The 19,803-nt window shown below is 41.0% G+C and overlaps 1 protein-coding gene across 3 annotated transcripts in view; it reads right to left on the reverse strand.

The window, feature by feature from the left end:
* nf2a (neurofibromin 2a (merlin)) overlaps positions 1-19,768 on the reverse strand; it is a 35,348-nt gene extending 15,580 nt beyond the window's left edge. For all 3 annotated transcript variants that reach the window (XR_004569895.1, XM_034225294.1, XM_034225295.1), the window contains exons 1-6: positions 19,082-19,768; positions 16,782-16,907; positions 16,527-16,649; positions 12,739-12,822; positions 4,142-4,210; positions 3,948-4,030 (exon numbers count right to left, since the gene is read on the reverse strand). Coding sequence is in view for 2 of the 3 variants with exons in the window: in XM_034225294.1 (XP_034081185.1) it covers positions 3,948-4,030; positions 4,142-4,210; positions 12,739-12,822; positions 16,527-16,649; positions 16,782-16,907; positions 19,082-19,195 (599 nt within the window). In the remaining variant the exon portion in view is untranslated. The remainder of the gene's footprint in view (positions 1-3,947; positions 4,031-4,141; positions 4,211-12,738; positions 12,823-16,526; positions 16,650-16,781; positions 16,908-19,081) is intronic.
* Between the last annotated feature and the right edge of the window lie 35 nt (positions 19,769-19,803).

The raw sequence follows: 19,803 nt of genomic DNA on the forward strand, positions 1-19,803 counted from the left end.
TTAATATATTTTCATATTTTGTAAACAATTTCAATTTGCACTTAATGTCCTGTTAAAAAAAGTAACATTGGGAATGTTAACATCAAATATTTGTATTTGAACTGCAATAAAATGATGACGGATAAAAAAAAAAAATTCTAATTTTTTTCCTCAAATTTTTCATGAAGAATTTACATAATGATTTAATTAATTACGATACAAATGTATCCCTTTAGATACCAGTTTTGATCGTATACCAGTAACTGCTTTTTTTAAAAGATACACTATAATTCAATATTCTAAAATCAATTTTGACTTTATTATTAGTATAATCAGTTGATCCATCTGAATAATAAATGAGGGACTGTTAACCTACAAGATTTGTACCATATACTTCCATTATAACCACATTTTTGTATTCCCTCCCCCCCTTTAAATTAAAGTGAAAAAAAGATTTTGCACTAATTGTCCTCTGCATTTGACCCTAAATGTTAGTGGTGCCATGGCAGCCCGGGGACCGACTCTAATTCTGAGGTGCCTTGGTCAAGAGCAATGAAAGGAGTATCTGAACATCCATAACATGCATGTTGTTTTAGGAGTATACTAATTATCTTTATGCTGGTTGGTCTCCCACCCTCGGCGGGTTATCAGCACACATTATGTCCCCATATGATAAAATCCACCATCCCCCCTGATTTTTTTTTACAACTTGAGTACTGGTCACATCCTGCTACGGTCCCGCACCAGCGCCTTTTCATGCAGGCGAATAACCTGACCCCCGGCTCGATGAGCGAACTATGGATAAATCAAAGAAAATAAAAGTACCAGAGGAACACAGGATTTAATTCTGCGTGGACAGAGCTATCTGCTTTCACAGCAAACGATGCTGGCTTACCGGTATGTTTGATATGTAGAGAGAAGTTGTCAAAGGTGCTGCAGCCTTTACGTATCGAGGAGAAAAACGGAAGAGGAAGAGAGCTGACGATCTTCAGTCATAATTCAATCAGTTAACTCTTTTTAGGGTGCAGCTATATGTTTTATTTATTTCAAAGTGGGCCCATTTTAATTATATTCATTTTCTTCAAATGTGCAGAAGACTCCCCAAGTGCTGTGTTGATTTATTTTAAAGTAGGCCTGTGTATTTTTTTTGTATTCTCCTTATAAGAGTTCTTTGTTTATTATTAGAGGTAAACAGTTTTTTAGAATATAATAAATAATAAATGCAAAAAACTGTAGTTTTTGTCTATGATGTAACAATATAAACAACTTTATAAGCTATCAAGCTATCAAATATGTTTTGCGGCTCCAGACAAAAAAAAGGGGGCAAAATGGCTCTTTTGGTCAAAAAGGTTGCAGACCCTGTCTTAGGTGCTATAGTTCTTATCTGTATAAAAATGTGCCAGTTTTAGTTTATTTTTATTTTGGCTGATGAAGGACTTTTCAATACAAAATTTTTGTTTTGTGAAAACATATACAGCAAGCCACATAAGCAGCTCTGTGAGGCAAATCACCCTAAATGCTAACATGCTTAACATGTTGTCAGTTTACAATAATATCTGTCATATGTTTGCATGTCAGAATGCTAAAATGCTAACTAAGATGGCTGAACGTGACCCATTGATGGGGCTATATGAAAGAGAGACCACCAAATGAATATAACTCATCCCAACATTTCCTGAAACATTCATTTAAATATGTGTCATGGCCATTTCTACTGATCATAATTCCATTGTTGAGGTCTACGAGAATAGATTTACATTGTGCAATTTTCCAAACTCACATTGGTTTCTCATACAGCACCTCTGTATAGTATGTGTATTCACTCTCTGTCCTAAACGGCTTGTTGGAGCTCCTGCCCCCCCCTCCCTGTGAGCCCACTGTGCTCTGATTGGTCAGCTCGCCCACTCTGTTCTGATGAGTCCACCACCATTACAGCAGAACATCAGTGATTATGTGTTACAATGGCATTTGTTAGCAACCAGACAATGACACCAGTAATGACAAACAGATGAGAATGCTGCGTGGGGTCTGGGTGCCTTGTTGGCGGGACGTTGCGCGGCTCGCTGCTGTGAGGAGCGGACAGTGTGTGCTGGGTTCATTTCCTGTTCGCTGTGTGGGGTCATAGCGAGACATTGCAAATGGACGTGGGCAGGGGGGGGTGCTGAGGGGGCTGCAGCACCCCCATCTGCGAGGCTCCACTAGCACCCCCCCCCAGCGCGTCACAGTTTCGCCGCTGAGAGAGTGGCTGTGAGGAGCTGTGAGGGTATGGTCGCGTCACTGTAGAAAAAGAGAAATCTCCAACGAGCCGTTCTGGGGCAGCACAGACAGGTCTTTTCTGTGTTAGAGTGGTACTCGCTACAGGGTGTACTTTGAGGGTTTGTGACTTTGCAGACCGTTTACATGCAGAAAAACCATCATAACACACAAGGGGACGGGCAATAACCGGAAAAGCATGACATGGGCCCTTTAAGACATATGAGGCCTTGTGGTTATGGGGAAGGAACATGTCAAGGATCACCAAAGACTTCAGGAAATGATTGTGTTTCTGTAGCATACACATGTATTTGGGATTGATGCAAAATGTCAGGTGATGTATCATCCCAGCATTAAAAGCATGTTTTACTGAAACCCAGCCCTGGTGAAGGTCAGTGAAACCCCTCATGTGCGCCCACTACACTGCATCACTTACTAAACAATTAAAATGCAAAAGATGTGACCAGCTACTCCCTCTCTCTCTGCTGGGGTTGAATATGTCATTGATCAGCACCAGTGAGTCAATTGTCACTTTCCCAAGTGCTGCGGTTGCTGGCTTTTAGAACTCATTTTCCAGCACACTTACTCCCTGTCAATGTTCAACTAAGATCAGCTTAGTAGTGGAACAGCATGAAATAACAGAACAACTATTTATCATTCTGGTGTTGTTGTAGATTTATGAAACCAATTACAGCAACAGCATTTCTATAGTCCTTTTCACTTTAAAACATTTGCTCCTCGCTGTAGAGGAAACTTCTGTGTAGCTATGCAGTGGGAGTCACCGACTCAGGAAGGAGACACGGTAGGAGCAGTAGCTTTGATGTCAAACACTGGTGGTTTATTACGAGTTAACGGCCGGAGGATTCACATCACAAGTCCAAGAGTCAGAGGTTCTGACTTCACGGTAGAGTTGCCACGTCAATTCTGGAGAGCCTCTCTCTTGCCAGCCCATCTAACTGGTTTCGCAGAGAGTAAACAACATATTTGAGGAGATAGCCTAAACAGTGTGGGAACACTGAGCTACTTGCGTCGGACACTTATGACCTCGAAGATTTCACCTTGGAGTCCACAAATACAGAGAAGGAAGTGTCCCAGTGTACCCACAACACAGACCATCTGTAACCCAGTATTGACCGGTCACAGAATGGGAACAATAACATTATTGGCTAAGCCGCCTGTGTCCTTAAAGGAGGTAAACAGACATCAAGGTTTGTCCTGTATGTCACAAATTGGCGTCTATGATAATTATTTCCATAACACTCGCTAAATGATTCTCTTTTGAAAAATAGCTACATTTGTGTTACATGGTTTTCCTCTTGTGAAAATACATGTTGTTACACTTAATGAGTTTTAAGCTGTGGAAAGCTGTGCAGTTTGTTGGTGCAGCAATAGGTGTTGAAAGTGTCATACCGTGGATTTATCAATGCTAACATAATTAATGAGGTCACAGTGACGTAGACCTTTGACCACACAAATCAAATGATTTCATTCACAAGAATACAATCTATGTACAGACAGCCTGAGAAAAGGCATACAAGGTTTCTTTCGGAAACAACTTCTATGTGAGCTTCTTTTGTCCTTCTGCCAAAATGAACTTCGGTTTTGCATAAAACATTTCTTGTGGAACAGTTTTTTTAAAACACATCCTGTGTGAACTTTCATTTAAAATGTGCTGATGGCTGTGGAACTTCACAGTTCAGTGCCGGGTTTTTTACCTCGTCCTGCCCCTGTGCTCTGCGTAACACGCCGTGATCCTTTCCTCCCACATTTCTGCAGTCATCTGGTACAAGTTTATCACCTGAAATAGGGGAACACAAACATAAATATAGATGAATGCTGCAGAAAATACAATCAATTTGCAAACATTTTGGCTCATCAATGATGATGTGTAATACCGGCTGTCACTCACCCTCTTTGGAAGAAGTTCCTCCTCGGCCAGGAAGCCAGGCTTGTGGACATTGGGGTCGTACTCTCCGTACTGCAAGATAGAGCAAAAATGGCAAAAGGGTTCAAATCACTGCACACAAATGGCCACCATCCACCTTCCCTCCAATAGCAGGCCTCTCCTGGGAGCTGTTCATAAGATGAAAGCACAGCGGCTGTGAGAAAAAGGGTCTCCTGGAGAATGAATGGAGGCTGGTCTGCCACCAGGGGCCTCATGTATAACGCCGTGCGTAGGATTCACGTGGGAAGGTTGCTTACGTAGTAGAAATCCAAAAAATAGGTACAGAAATGTTCCGACATTTTCCGATTCACCAAACATTGCGTACCGGCGAGGAAAGTGCGTACAGCACTTCCTACGCCGGTTTCCCTTTATAAATCACATTCGACTCGAAATGCGGTGCAGCTTTTGCGGGCTTCACGTAACGCCCAGATTTGCCTATAAATAGTCAAAGAAACGCCCATTCATTCATTTTGACTGACTTTATGAAGAAGATCGCAGGAAATGACGACAGAACAGCTAAAAAAGACATCTCACACCGTGTCAGATTCTGGTTATTTTGGGGTGATCGAGATAAATCATATTGTTTGGTGGATGCCGTTTGAACCAGAGTAGCAGCATGGAGGTCGGATCGTCACCAAAATAAATAAATAAGTGGTCCGAAAAAGTCTAATGACAAAATAAATACACATAGCCTTCCTCAGGCAGTGTGTTTGTACCGGGGACAGGAGACCCCCCCTTGATGAGAGACTGTAAGAAATGAACGGGGAATCCCTCCGGAGTGGAGTCATGACGACTGGATCTGAATTATGTTTTCGTATTTGGTGGTTTGTGTCCCAGCTGTCGATCAGCTGTGCGCAGCGTCTCCACTGCAGCAAATCTATATCCACCAGTTAAAGGAAATACAACTAATGTGTTGTGTTATATTAGCTGTACAATTTACCACATATTGTGTTCTTAGTTTCCATACCTCCTGTGTTTTATGAGCGACTTATCAAGTCTTAGCAAACGGCATAAAACATTTCATAACATTAACACAACATATTCGAGGTGGTTTTAAATAACATATCCGTATTTATTTATTTCTCCAAGTTATGTTTTTGTGTGCACTGAGGAGTCTCAAACAGGCGTTTGTTAAATCATTTTAAGATTGGCTTTAATCAATGTTTGAAAATGAATTCTTCATATATGATAAATGAGAGGTAACGTTTTTTTTATGGTATTATTTCCACATATTTCTCTCCATTCTTCCTTCTGCCAACGGTGTCGCAGTTTCTCGTCTCTCCCGTTTTTGGGCTTAGTGCGTACGCATGGGTTAGAGTTTGCGTGGAGGACCGCACGTTTTCCCGTCAAGTTAGTATTTTATAAATCGCAAACATTGCGTAGAAACTGGCGTACGCCATTTTTTTTGCGTATATCCCTTTATAAATGAGGCCCCAGGTCATTAACGTGCACCACACACTCAGGCTGTGAGGAGACGGTGTAAATGATGCCATTAGAAATATCTCTGAGAGCCGAGACTGATCACTTATCATCCTGGAGCCCGGATACAAATTAAAACATGCATGTTTGAGGAGAGATATGGATGGATTAGGCATGACTGAGTGGCGGTGGGGAAGTTCCTTTGGGCTACTTTAGAAATGGTGGAATGATATGAATTATTGTTTCAAAAGAGTGAGCTATGACTGTAGATTTATGCAAGTAGGTGAATTGAATTTGTACCTATATATCTGTGCATTGCTGTATGCTATGTACATGTTCTTTTCAAATAGTGTTATTGAATGAACATGTGTATTTCCCTGGCACTTTGAGTTTTGCTGTTTGTTGTTATGTTGTTACCATTTTTGTTTCATTGAGGCGCAACTTGAATCTTCACATCAGTAAAAGTTGCAGATCGATCCTGGAATTTGTTGTGGTACCACCTAGGTCAAGGTTCTGAGTGAGCTCAGCCAAAACTAGAAGGTTGAGTTAAAACAATACTGATGAGTGATTAAGAGAGAAAGAGAATTGTCAAAAGCACGACACAGGATATCCTGCACTAATTCGCCATTACTTAAAAGCCTAGGTCCCTCAATAGTGACCGCAATGTTCTGAGATTTCGAAAAAATTCAAGCTGCCCTCCGTTGTGCAGGTACAGACATTAGAGGTCAGATTATGCTACACAAAAAGATTGTGTGGGAGAGATGGGAACTTTGGGATTGGAGCCTTTGTAAAACCTATATACTACAGGAAAGGGAAATCCCAGTTGAAAATGATGTAACACCAGTTCTTGCATTCTCCTTAAGAGCGAAGTAATAAAATGTAATCGAGAGAACGACTTGGTGCAACAAATGAGTCGAGTCAAGCCTAAACATGCAGGAGAAATTACGGGTTCAAAAAAAGTTTTAAGGGCATCCTCGAAAAGTGTTTGATATTGGTGAAAAGAGTAAAGAGAATGTAAAGACCAGTCGGCAAGTGACTTTAATAATTAATGAAGTTTGATTACACAGTGTTCATGACATTGTGTTTGGCAGACATAACAACATTAAGGGCTAGAACAATGACAAGAGATTAAAAATACAATTTAGAGAACATTGATTGCTGTTTTTGTTAATGCTGGACTTGCTGTACACAATAGAAAAATAAGCGTTTGAACCACTTTAACAGTTTTAATAAATAAATTATATTTGTTGTGTTGGTTGTGTTACTTTATTATGAAGTTTAATTGGATTTTCAGTGTGAGAAACAGCATATTACAAAATATAATAGGCTCAACACAGACTGAAAGCCTGTGCAGCGGTGCAGTGACTAACCGAGTGGAGAAGCTGAAGGCCATTTAATAACATTCTCACCCTCAAGTTTCCCCTCAACAGAGCTTACACTCCCTTAGTTTCTCACGTGTTTGTTTGTAACTGCTACATAATTGACGGTAGACATATCAAGGTATTATGGCACCAACCGGCATTTCAACAGTGACATTTCTTTCCAGATGCTTTCCTTCCTTTGAATGATTTCAAACCAAAAAACATCAACAATTGATTCTCAAAGGACAGCTATGTTTCAATATTTTCATTCAGCAATTACAGTAGCCGCTGATGATTGAAATGTTCTGCTGGTTAATGCATTTCTCACACAGTCCAGTCCCTTTGAAGAAAATCCATTAACAGGACGATAGTCAGAAATATAGGTTATGTCATATCAAGCCATGAAATGCATGTTGTGTAGTCAGGCCAAATGGCTCTTTTTATTTCTAGCATAGAGGTTTCTTCCATAAACAGCTATGAAGTCAAACTAAAGATATACCCGGGCACGTTTGGAAATATTTTTTTTCTGAAATGTTTTAGTTGTTTTAGCAGCTTTACCATTAGCAACACCATGGTTTTGAGAGAAATGACTCCACAAATATTGGATGGATTACCATGACACTTGGTACCCTGATGTTCCCTTAGGCCGGGTCATTTCTTACAATTTTGGTGACTTAATTTTGCCATCATCAGGTCAATATTTATTTTGGTATATGCAATACAAAGGGCAGTCCCATTAGCCTTATCTGTATTTTAAGTTTAGTGCTAGTCAGCATGCTAACACACAAAGCGGGTAACATTATACTATATACTATTATATATTATGCTTTAAACTATTGAATGTCAGCATGCTTACAAAAGTATTTAGCTCAATTCATTGGTGTGGGTTGTTTACTTTCTGTATGTATTTACAGTATAACCCATATATATATATATATATATATATATATATATATACACACTCCACATGTTTTCCTTCACAGGTGCACGACATGCCTACAAATTGTGACTCAATTGAAATATCTCTGCATCTAGTTGTAAAATATTTGCCATATAATTTCCTTTCCATCTCCATGTCTCATTGTCCCTCACGGTAATGCTGGCTTACCCAAGCTGCGGTGGAGCATCAATATGACAGTTGAGTCAGAGTAGGATTTACATAATCTCAAGGATAAAATGACATATTCCATGAGTATTAAATACCATATTGTGTGGTTTGGATTGAAACTGTAAAGTGAAACTCTGTAAATCTCTTAGCTGTTTACATAGATTGGAAATATATCCGTGTCATATGCAGTGAGATAGAAAAGAAATCGGATTGGAATACGTCTAAAAATAAACACACTGTAGACGAAATTCTATTTTTAAAAATGTAGCTTAGGTTTAAGTCTTATTGGAGGCACCTGTAAACCAGTGATTTACAGCAGTGTCATTTGTTTCTATTTGTTTGTCATGTCCCTCCACTCTTGGATGAACATGCACTCCACGCCCTCTGTGGCACTCTGCCTGAGGGAGCCGACCTTACTCTATATTCAACCTCGCAGAGTGACTCCCTGTGAATCTGTCCAGAGAGGCTGTTTCTTGAAATTCTTGTTCAACACCTCCTTGACGCACTGCACCCACTCAGAATTCAAAGCAGGGGGCTTTAAAAAACTCTGCTGATCCACCGAGACTGAACTGTTTGCTCCCACAGTGTACACACACAACTATCCACAAAAATGTTAGTGTTGTTTTTAGATGTGTGGAACATTTTATACATTATCAAAGGGTTATTCTCAGCATGTCGATATTGTTGTTTATTTGATACCCGGGGAGTGTTTTCAATAAGTGGTTAACATTTAAAAGTTGCATTCTTTAATCATACTTCTTAAAAACAGCAATTTTTTGTAGGACATTGACTTAAAATTGTGATTAAATTAAAAGGTGATAGACCACACAATTAGTTGAATAATTAAGAGAGTAATCTGCAGATGAATCACTGAATTAGTTGTTGCCCTTGAGAAGCATATTTTTGAGAAAAAACAATAATTACGATTTATTATTATAAACTTTAGATGGACATTGTAATGTTTGTGTATTTTGTCTTATTCACATTGAGTAAATGTCACATAGCTGTTGTAGTGGATTGTAGAATAATGCATAACATGTCAGTTGTGTCCTTAATCATGTCATATATAGGGTTACAAACTGTTGACACCATATTTGATTACTATAATTGTCTTCTAGTTAGTGATGATACAACGTGAATTATTTTCCTGTGGCCTGAGCTCTCTTACTGTATGAACAGGTGTCTGTGTTCAAGGTGAGGTAAGGGTAAAGAAGTCATTTTTCCACACAAATCCCTGCAGTAATCCTAACTTCTATTATCCGCTCCACTCATGCACTCCGTTTCTCATACTAGGGTAGTTTGTATTGCTCCCTGCTGTTCTATAAATTATATACCACTTTTTGATCTCACTGGAAACTAATTACACACACGGATTCTGTGTGCGACTGTGCTTTCCTTAACAGAGCTATGATTCACCTTATTTAAAAAAAAATTAATGTATACATTAATACCGCCTTTTGCTTTCTTCAGGCTGTCAGGCTGTCATAATATGATTAAAGATGAGCGAAGGAGCGAAGTAGATCCCACTGCGTGACTCATAGGCTGCACAAAAACAGCTCATGAGTAGGGAAAGAGAAGGGGAAAGTCTGCCAAAAACCTCTCAGCAGCTGCACCGCTAAACAAGTACCTGTCTTCCCTTTACAATACCAATTTACTCCCATTGGCTCTAATCAAAGTGGACTGCTGATTAAACGAAAACAGATTGTGGCCCCATATTGTATTTTTCTTTGTACACACCAAACTGACACCAAAGAACACCAAATAACCCGTCCCGACAGAACGTCGCCACACCTCACGTCGCCTCACCTCACGTCGCCTCACGTCTCTTGCGTCTTGGCCATGTTTCACACTGGAACACGCCGCAGAGACTTCAGCCAAGTTGCACGTACGAACTGCGCATGCGTGAGTGGCAATAACTCTCCTTACCAGCAGGCGGCGGTAGTGTATATTTGTCACTCAAAAGCATACTTGCCAACCTTGAGACCTCAGAAATCGGGAGCATTTCAAAACCACCGCGGGGGGGGGAGGGTGCTAGTGGATCATCGCCGGAGCTGTATTAGATTAACATTAACATGCTTATTGTAGTTGTAAGTGCACTGCCTTGCGGCCCGTAGCACCATCCTTGATGGAGCATATGTGTGGGCTGGACCTGTATTTTACAGGAAAGGAGTGAGCAGAGGGTCGTGTGTTGATTCTTGTTCAGTTTTCTGTGACAATCTTCCTCACCCTCTCAGACTTTGAGTTGCGCGCACTGCTAAAGAGACGCGCTACCATGGAAACCAAACAATGGTGTAGCTGTATTACAGTTCGAGTGGAAACAGTCCTGAGTAAATCTGATGTTGTCAGAAATCGGGAGAAATGCGGGAGAAATATGACCCCCCCCGGGAGGAAACCGTGAGAGGGCAATGAAATCGGGAGTCTCCCGCGAAAATCGGGAGGGTTGGCAAGTATGCTCAAAAGAAGCAACAACCGGAAGACAGACTGCGTGATACACCGAGAGAAGAAGAACAGACTGCGTGATATAAACAAACAACAAATAGCGTGTGCATTTTCACTCTACAACGAGAAGCTCGTGGGGCTTTCCCGAACCTGTGTCGAGAGCTGGAGTTAAATGAAATCTCAGATTTGCCTTCTTCATAGTTTGTTTGGGTCCCTCACTTCCGTTTCACTTCTCATGCACTGATTCGCTAGCTGAACAGACCAAGCAGAGTGATTTTTCAGGCCGACGGCCTTGCCTTTAAGACCCAGACACACCGGGCCAATTTCGGCCGTCGATAGATGACTGTCCGTCGATGAACGTTGTGTCGCCCTACTCAGATTGGTGTGTCCCGCACCGTTGTGTCTTTTCGGCCGTGACGACACCTTTTTGGCCGAAAACCTACCGATTCGACATGCAATCGGCCAAAGGCTGTCGGTCAAATAAATCACTCTGATTGGCTGTTCAGCTAGCGAATCAGTGCATGAGAAGCGAAACGGAAGTGAGGGACCCAAACAAACGATTAAGAAGGCACACACAGACGGCTATTCTTTTTCATTTTCATCTGAGCTGGACGCAAGAGTTTATTTTTCATCATAGCGATCTGGAATGAAGAAACCGAAGACCAACGCACACGGTATTTGTTGTTTGTTTATATCACGCAGTCTGTTCTTCTTCTCTCGGTTATCACGCAGTCTGTCTTCCGGTTGCTGCCTCTTTTGAATGAGGAATACACACTACCGCCGCCTGCTGGTAAGGAGAGTTATTGCCACTCACGCATGCGCAGTTCGTACGTGCTACTTGGCCGTCGGCTGAAGTCTTTGCGGGGTAGCGGGGCTGGTTCGGTATTGCACGTCGCGGGTGTGGGCGGGAGCGGGTCTTGAAAATCAGACCCGTGCAGCATTCTCATCTGTTTGTCATTCCTGGTGTCATTTTCTGGTTGCTAACAAACGCCATTGTAACACATAATCACTGATGTTCCGCTGTAACGGTGGTGGACTCATCAGAACAGAGTGGGCGAGCTGACCAATCAGAGCACAGTGGGCTCATAGGGGGGGGGGGGACAGGAGCTCCAACGAGCCATTTAGGACAGAGAGTGAATACACATACTATACAGAGATGCTGTATGATGTGATTGTGGAACATTGAACAATGTACATCTATTCTAGTAGACCTTAACAATGGAATTATGATCAGTAGAAATGGCCATGACATGGGACCTTTAAACCTGGTGCTGCTGACATCTCTCTTTCAGTACACTGTAGGTCAGAGCCCGAAGAGGCCACAGCTTCATCATCAGTAGCAACACTGTAAGGTAATCCTGAGGTCAACATGACACTATTATTCGGCTGCACCTCTGCTTCAGTAGCTTTTGTATTCTCTCTTTAATTAAACGGGATTCAATACAAGATCTGTTGGGAGGCTTCTCAAACCAGCGTGCACCGCTTCAGCAGAGCTCTTTATCCATTTAGAAACAGTTACTTCCAGAGTACATAGGGTCCTAGATTACAAATTAAATGCATTTCCTGCCTCTAGCACTCCAGGAAGTTAAAGAAATCAATACTTAAACTTGCAGGTGAAGTAACTTGTGGCTAGTCTAATGTGTTCCCCTCTGGTCTTTTTGAGGACTGTAGAGTTCTGGATCAATTGTGGGTGATTAATGTGTGTTTTAGGGAGGGGGGGGGCAGATATGAGCAGATGGCAATAAAAAAGCCTGCTGGTGATAAAGCATGCAGTCTCTCTGCACTGTTGTGAGGGACAAAGAGAGGCACAATATACTTTTATCAAAGGAACAACAAAATGAAATGCATGTCATTTTGAGAAAGTGGCCACAGGCTATTGCAGTTTATTTAAATAAATAGTCATCTACAGCCACAAAGAACTCACTACCCAAGATGTGATGAGATATAAACCAGGTGAGGACAGCTCGAGACAGACGACTACATATTGCCTCGGGTCAAAGTCATTTGAGCTCAAAGGATGACATGAAGCACAGATAGGGTTTATTTAGATGTCACTGTATTCCCTGTGCGGGGATAGGCCTGAAAACGATCCCATTCTTTAGCACAGCTACAGAAAGCATGAGGATGAGAAGAAGTTGTCATGCACAGATCAAAGTAAATATAAACAAACCATTCAAGAATACATGGATGAATTAAAACATAGATTGATCTTTAGCTCCACAGAGAGCACTTACCTTGGCATGGACCGCGTATGAGGCCAGCAGCACAGAGGCTTCAGGAGGACAGTGAATCTCCTCCTCCAGGATGTTCTTCTTCACCTGAGGAGGGACCAAATGCAATTACTTGTAATGCAAAACTCATTTTTTGTTTATTTTTTGGTTAAAAAGCCCTTTTAGGTCTTGCCTGAACTCGCCTTAGAACCAGCTCTGTTTGCTTTAATATGATTATTATTTATATGAATTTTGATTTATTTGCAATCTTTTTTTGGGCTGTATTTTTTCCTTATTCATTTTCTTTTCTTCATGTAGCTTAGAAAACTCGAGTGTTTAATGCATACGATAAGGCATTTTTCTTTGTTTTTTTATTTATCCTATGCAAAACAAAACAGATGTGTATTTAGAACAAAGGTCACATATAGACAATTAAAGTCATTAAAAAAAAATCTATTCCCAAATAAATCTAAATCTGTGCCATTGGGTAGTTTGTTTCCCTCTGTTTTTCAGTCAGGATTACCTACTGGCCCCATTATAGTAGAAGGGTGAAGCATGGGACAAGAAATAACTAAATACATTTAAGATCGGATCCTAAACCTGCTGCCAATACGCATTTTGCAGGATAGGACATTTGCTCTGCATAGATATTACCTAGTGGGAAATGAATGTGAACTCCCCTAAAGTCAGAGCAACCAGCTCAAATCAAATATCATATGAGGTGAAGGAGCTGATTGAAAGGTGATCGTACTAGACTGAAGCACGATGAGAATACCTAGAGAGAAGAGAGTAACCCTAACCCTTCCACAGCCAGAATTGTATTTCATTATTTCCACGCTGACAAATACAGAGACAATATAGAGCTTAAACTGTTTTCAGGTACCAATTTTCATAAGCCAAAAAAGACCAATTTAGGATATGCTGCAAACCTTAAGTAAACAAGCTACAGCTATACTGCAACAGCTCACTGGTGCTTTCTCATTTTAGAGAGCTCTTGGACCTGGAAACAGGATAAACTTTGCTAAATAAATATTCTAAAACTTGAGTATCATAGCCACATTGGGACTTATTAGACACCAACTATGTACCTAAGCCAACATTAATGTATATGGTCATTAAGCTGCTCCAGGAGTATCTGCTTGCGTATATAGTATAATGACATGAAAGTAATGCGCCTCGAAAAGCTTTCACTCATAATTAGAGAGTGCCGCCTATTTTCCTAATTCATCATTTTTCTGTGCTGCAATCAGATCTAGCAGCTTCTATGTGTGTGAATACACACAATCATTAGGAGTGACAAATGCAAGGTTCCCAGTCATATCATGAATTCTTCAAATGGGTGGAAATCCCCTTTAACAAGCTCCCTGCAGATTAAGAGTGCAGGTGTCACTACAGGAGCTCTGACAAACTAATGGAATCACAAACTTCCAAACTGCATGCGGAGCACAAAGCCGGAACGCAAGGTGAGACGCTGCAAACCTGCTGCAGCCGTGGTGGGCAATGTAGTGCTTCAAACCTTATCCTTTACCAAGCCAGTCTGTCTTCTTTGTTTTGAACTAACTGAGGTGTGGAGCCAGAGGTGACGGCCCCCTAGTTGTGGGAAGCGCTTAGACACAGAGGCCGCAATCTGGTTTACAAATGTTGTTGCTAAAGAGGTGACAAAGATGTGTCTGTTTGTGTGAGTGGTCTTAAGTGTGTGAGGGGTGTGTGACGTGTGTGTTTGTATCCGGGTCGCTGATCATTTCCGATAAGCGCTAATCCAGCTGTCATGCCTGTGACACTATCTGAACAAAGGCCTGCGCCCGACATTGTGGGAATTAATGAGAGCAGAGTAATATGGAGACAGGCGGCGCGAGGCGGCTAAGCATTTGTGTTCCTCTTCCCGTGTAGCTGCTTTAACTGTTGAGTCATTTGTCTGCTGCTTCTTTCCTTTTAAAGCGATGTCTCCCCGTAAAACCAATAAATAGCTTCAACTACCTTTAAATGGATACTTTTTATAGAGCTTAAGTAGACAAGCACACTGCTGTCTCAAAGCATATAACTAAACCAGCACAATGGTCTATAAGTGCTATTGGGGATGAGCATCCCATAGAGAATATGTCATTAACTGGGCCAATAACTGAGCCTTTCAATCCTAATTGGTAATTGATAAATGTGGCATTGGAACACAGTTACAAATCTCATCATCTCTTGTGGGCAGGAATGGCTCCGCAGGAATCCCCCGGAGAGTATTAAGAGGAGAGAAAGGGCTGCGGTAATATGTTGCGCATTGATTCCACATGGCTGCACACTATCAGACTGGAGACAATGGGGAAAGAGTATAACAGAGGGCTCTGCTCAACAACTTGTTAGAAACTCAGTGGACGCATGCCCCCTGTTGGCACCGCATCAGAATAGTGAGGAAGCCGCACATACGGCACATCAGCCTGTTCTCAAAGGTGAAGAGCTTTTAGGTGTTAAATATCTCACACAGCCATCTTTTCTCAAGCCTATATTTCATCTCATCTTGTTCCTCAGAAAGATAACACCAACACCCACAGGTTTTGCTTTTAGAGTCTTGAACATAGCACTCCTCTAGGAAGATTACGATCAAGGAAAGAGAGGTTTAAAAAAAAAAAAAAAGGTGTCTGCCCACTAGGCAGCCACTAGGCAGTTATCCACAGCTTCTCCTAAAAGGCATGTTGGGCTTCAGGTTTACCTGTCAAGCCTGCAGCTATTTCAATTTAAAAAGCAGCAGAGGCAGAAGAACATGTGTCAGTCAGAGTACTAAGAACATTCTCATGAATAAGTGGTTACCAGTTATAAATACCTAGATATCTGGCTTGATGATTGTCTCACTTTTACACTTCAGGTCAGTAACCTGCTTAAAAAACTAAGGGTTAGGCTAGGGTTCTTTTTCAGAACAAGTCCTGTTTCTCTTTTGAAGCCAGGAAAAGGCTCTGTGACCTTTTTACCTGTGCTGGACTATGGTGATCTGGTCTATATGAATGCACTTGCCTATTGCCTGAACAAGTTAGATGCCGCCTATCACAGCGCACTGAGATTTGTCACAAATTGTAAAGCACTTACTCATCACTGTACCCTGTATGCCAAGGCAGGTTTGCCATCACTTACTGTAAAGAGGCTCAGTCATTGGTACACGTTTATTTATAAAGCTTTGTTGGGTAAACTCCTGTATTATATCTGCTCTCTGATAACACAGAGAGTTGCAAGCAGCTATTGTCTGAGATCGCATGATGTAGTATTGTTAGATGTGCCAAGAGCAAGGACTGTCTTAGGTAAGACAGCTTTTATGTGCGCAGCTCCATTTGCTTGGAACAATCTTCAGCAAGAATTGAAACTGAGCAATCTCATTCCTCTGCATGTTTTTAAAGCTAGGCTAAATGAAATGCTCGTTGATACTATGGGCATTTGTAAATGTTGATAAGTATGTAAATGTAGCTTGTAATATAATGTATGATATCCTCTATTGTTTTATGTTGTTTTATGTTTCATGTGGAACCTATTTGCTGCAGGTTTTCCTTGAAAAAGAGATCTATGATCTCAATGGGACCAACCTGGATAAATAAAGGTTTGAAATGAAATGAAAAAACGAGGCCTTTATGGCATGAAAGACACAAATGAAATAGATACGACGGTAACAAGATAAGTATTTAAAGAGAAGATCCAGAGACAAAAGAGCAACACGAGGTTAGAAATCACCAAACATTCAGCATTTTTATTCATAAATTGGATTAAACTTGAAATGAGGAAAACAAAACTACACCTATATGCGCAGTGACAAAACAGCAATGCACATTATGTATAGTTACCTGTAGGAAGAAGAGATGCTGTGTGATATCCTGCACGAGCTCCTCCTCAGCATTTTCAGGGTAAAACTTGGCCAGGAAGTGAAGAGTGATTGGTTCTTCCTTCGGTACCTCCTGATCCAGAACCTACGACAATGACCCAAAGAAAAAAACGTTCGCAAGACGGGTCAATGTTTCTCAGTGTGTTGCCCGCTACGTCTTTATCTACAATGTTAATAATGGCTCTTAAATGACCAGTACATCGTTCAAATCCCTTACCCTCTTTTCCATCTTCAGCCAAGCAACGGTGTCCTTGATGTTGTACCGGAGTCCAAAAAACCACGTCTCCCTCAGCCCCAGAGTTCGACACACAAAGTCAAAAAGGTCTTTCCCTTTCCACTTGACCTGAAACACAAAAACGATTTCGTCTCAGCAAAACAAAACACTTGAAAAACTCAGCCTGTAGAGCAGGGGTGTCAAACTCAATTTCATCGCGGGCCACATTCGCATAAAGGTTGCACTCAAAGGGCCGGTTGTAACTATATAAATATATAATATATATAAAATAATGTATTATATTACATTATTGCCTCTGAATTGGATTATTATCAGATAGGATAATAACTTAGTAATTAACTACGTCTGAAAGCAGAAGTCTGGGGCAAATAATTGGAAGTCTCTTCAGTGCGCATGTCACAAAACGAGATGCATTGTGGGACATGTCGTTTATGGGCATATTATATTATAAACGTATTATATTATTTGCAAGCTCTTGTGGGCCACATAAAATGAAGTCGCGGGCCAGATTTGGCCCCCGGGCCTTGAGTTTGAGACCCCTGCTGTAGAGTTTATTATCGACAGTCACATTGGCTGCAAGCTTTTGTCAAGTGCATTCAAGGTCAGCATGACACACACTTGTTGTGTGTGTGTGTGTGTGTGTGTGTGTGTGTGTGTGTGTGGTGTGTGTGTGTGTGTGTGTGTGTGTGTACACCCTCGCATTCACACTCCATTCTGTTTAAACCATCAGGATTCACAACAACACCTAGAATCCATTGCACACATAACAAATGGATGTAATGCATACAAACGCCTGTACATAGCCCGTCATGACCGTATTGTGGACATTGTGTCTGATGCGGTACGAAACATCTTACCATCTAGCGCAGCAATGTACAAGCACGCTAGAGTGCTACCAGAATGGTTTGGTTTTACCAATGATGTCTTTGCTAACATCCCAAATACACCTGATGTTGTTTTTGTTGACACCAACCACAGGGAGGTGCTAATATTAGAAGTGGGCTGTGCCTTTGCCCTGTACATGGACCAGGCTTTCCAGGACAAGTATATCAAATACCAACCACTGCTCGATGTGATAACCAGCTTTGGGTACAAGTGTAGATACAGCATACTTATATTCGGAAGTCTTGGCCATGTATATAAATGCACCATGATTGGTCTGAGAATTGCTGGAATGTCAAAGAGAAAAGCCAAACAAATGGCCAAATATTGCTCTGTTTCAGCTATTATTGGCAGCTTAGCCGTGTGGAGAGGGAGGTGCTATGTGTTCCCCTAAGTGTTCTGTGCTGCTTAGCCCTGATATATTTGATTCCCTGTCTTATGTAATATAATTTGTGGAACCAAATAAAGTATTAAAATGTGTGTGTGTGTGTGTGTGTGTGTGTGTGTGTGTGTGTGTGTGTGTGTGTGTGTGTGTGTGTGTGTGTGTGTGTGTGTGTGTGTGTGTGTGTGTGTGTGTGTGTGTGTGTGTGAAATGAGGACAACAGCTTCACAATACAGCAGGAGGAGCAACTGGGAGAATCAAAGAATCCTATGCAAGGGCTGTATGAACACTTAGTCTATACGACCTATACCCGCTAAATACTATTTACAAAACCCATAATTGATACAATTATCATCCCAGCACAGAAAATAGAAACCTGCGACTAACAGTATGCTGCTCTGTGTAATTACCAACTGCAAACCATGAAGGGTTCCTCCCCTTTAAATACAGAGGAGGTGTCTGCGAGTCATTTCCATGCATTTCAACTCTGCTTTATCATCAAACAAATCATATGCTTAACCATGAAATACTACAGGAAGGCCCAAAATACATTACAAACCAGCATACATCAGAGTGTTTTAACCTCACACTGAAGGATGATTCCGCAGCACTGCGACAAGTCCAATACTGCATTGACTAAAATGTTCATGATTCCATTGCTGCATAAAACAGAGATACATATAACAGATATGCTCTCCTGTAGAATAAACCAACGATACAAATTGCGTTTGATCATAGTTACTTGCTGCCATCTAGTGTCGAAAGTGAAACTCGATATTATATGTGACCATCATCACTGTTGTCCCCTGGTAAAAGCGTGACAACACATCAATTCAAGGTGTCGTTACAGTGTATGGTAATGCTTAGAATACAGTTATAGTTGCAATACACTGCATGACAATTGTTATCCCAGTCAGTAGGAGGACTGAGATGCATTTCGTGTTATGTTCAGGTCAAGTTTGCAGTAAAGTTGAATTTAATATTGCTCATTTATTTTCCGAAACACGCTCATACACACCTCGCAGCTGAACTCCATGTCTGACTCCATTGTGCAGATCCTGACGTTGAAGTTCTTGGCTTGTTTTCTTAACAATGAGTTGAATCCCATTTTTGCTGCTAAGGCACTTGCCATGGTGAAAAGCTTACAAACTTACTATTTACTTATACAAAGTCCTACAAAAGAAGTGCACTTTCAAGGCATTATTTCTGTTACACTATATGGCGTAGACAGTCGAGGATGTGACTGTCCAGCTTTACTCTAGCACCTTCAACTATCAATAAATATATGTTTAAAACAAGTTTCATTCAGGTTTAAATGAGGCTATCGCTGACATTATCTTGACTTATGAATGTATAAGACAGATTCCATGTTTAAATGGTAGTATTTTGTAATATCGCGTTACCTACAAAACAAGTTAGTTTACTTTTAGCATAAGCAGATGAGACAAGTGTACTGTCCTATCCTTGCTGCTAACGTTAGCTAACAGGTTAAAAATAAAATAACTAACTAACTAACTAACTAACGTGTACATTACAAACCCATTTCTTGCGCTAAAGGTATCCGTCTTTATAACTTTAAATCCGTTGACGTATTCTTCTAAGCGTCCGGAGAAAACAAATTAAGCCAATATATCTCTCCTGGACAGTTCAAAACACTTCTGCATGTTTACTCGAAGCGATAGCTACCTACTGCTAACCATTACCAAGCTCATCCTCAAAGCAATGCTGCATTCAAGTACC

This window comes from Gymnodraco acuticeps, unplaced genomic scaffold (assembly GCF_902827175.1).
Source record: "Gymnodraco acuticeps unplaced genomic scaffold, fGymAcu1.1, whole genome shotgun sequence".
NCBI lineage: Eukaryota > Metazoa > Chordata > Actinopteri > Perciformes > Bathydraconidae > Gymnodraco > Gymnodraco acuticeps.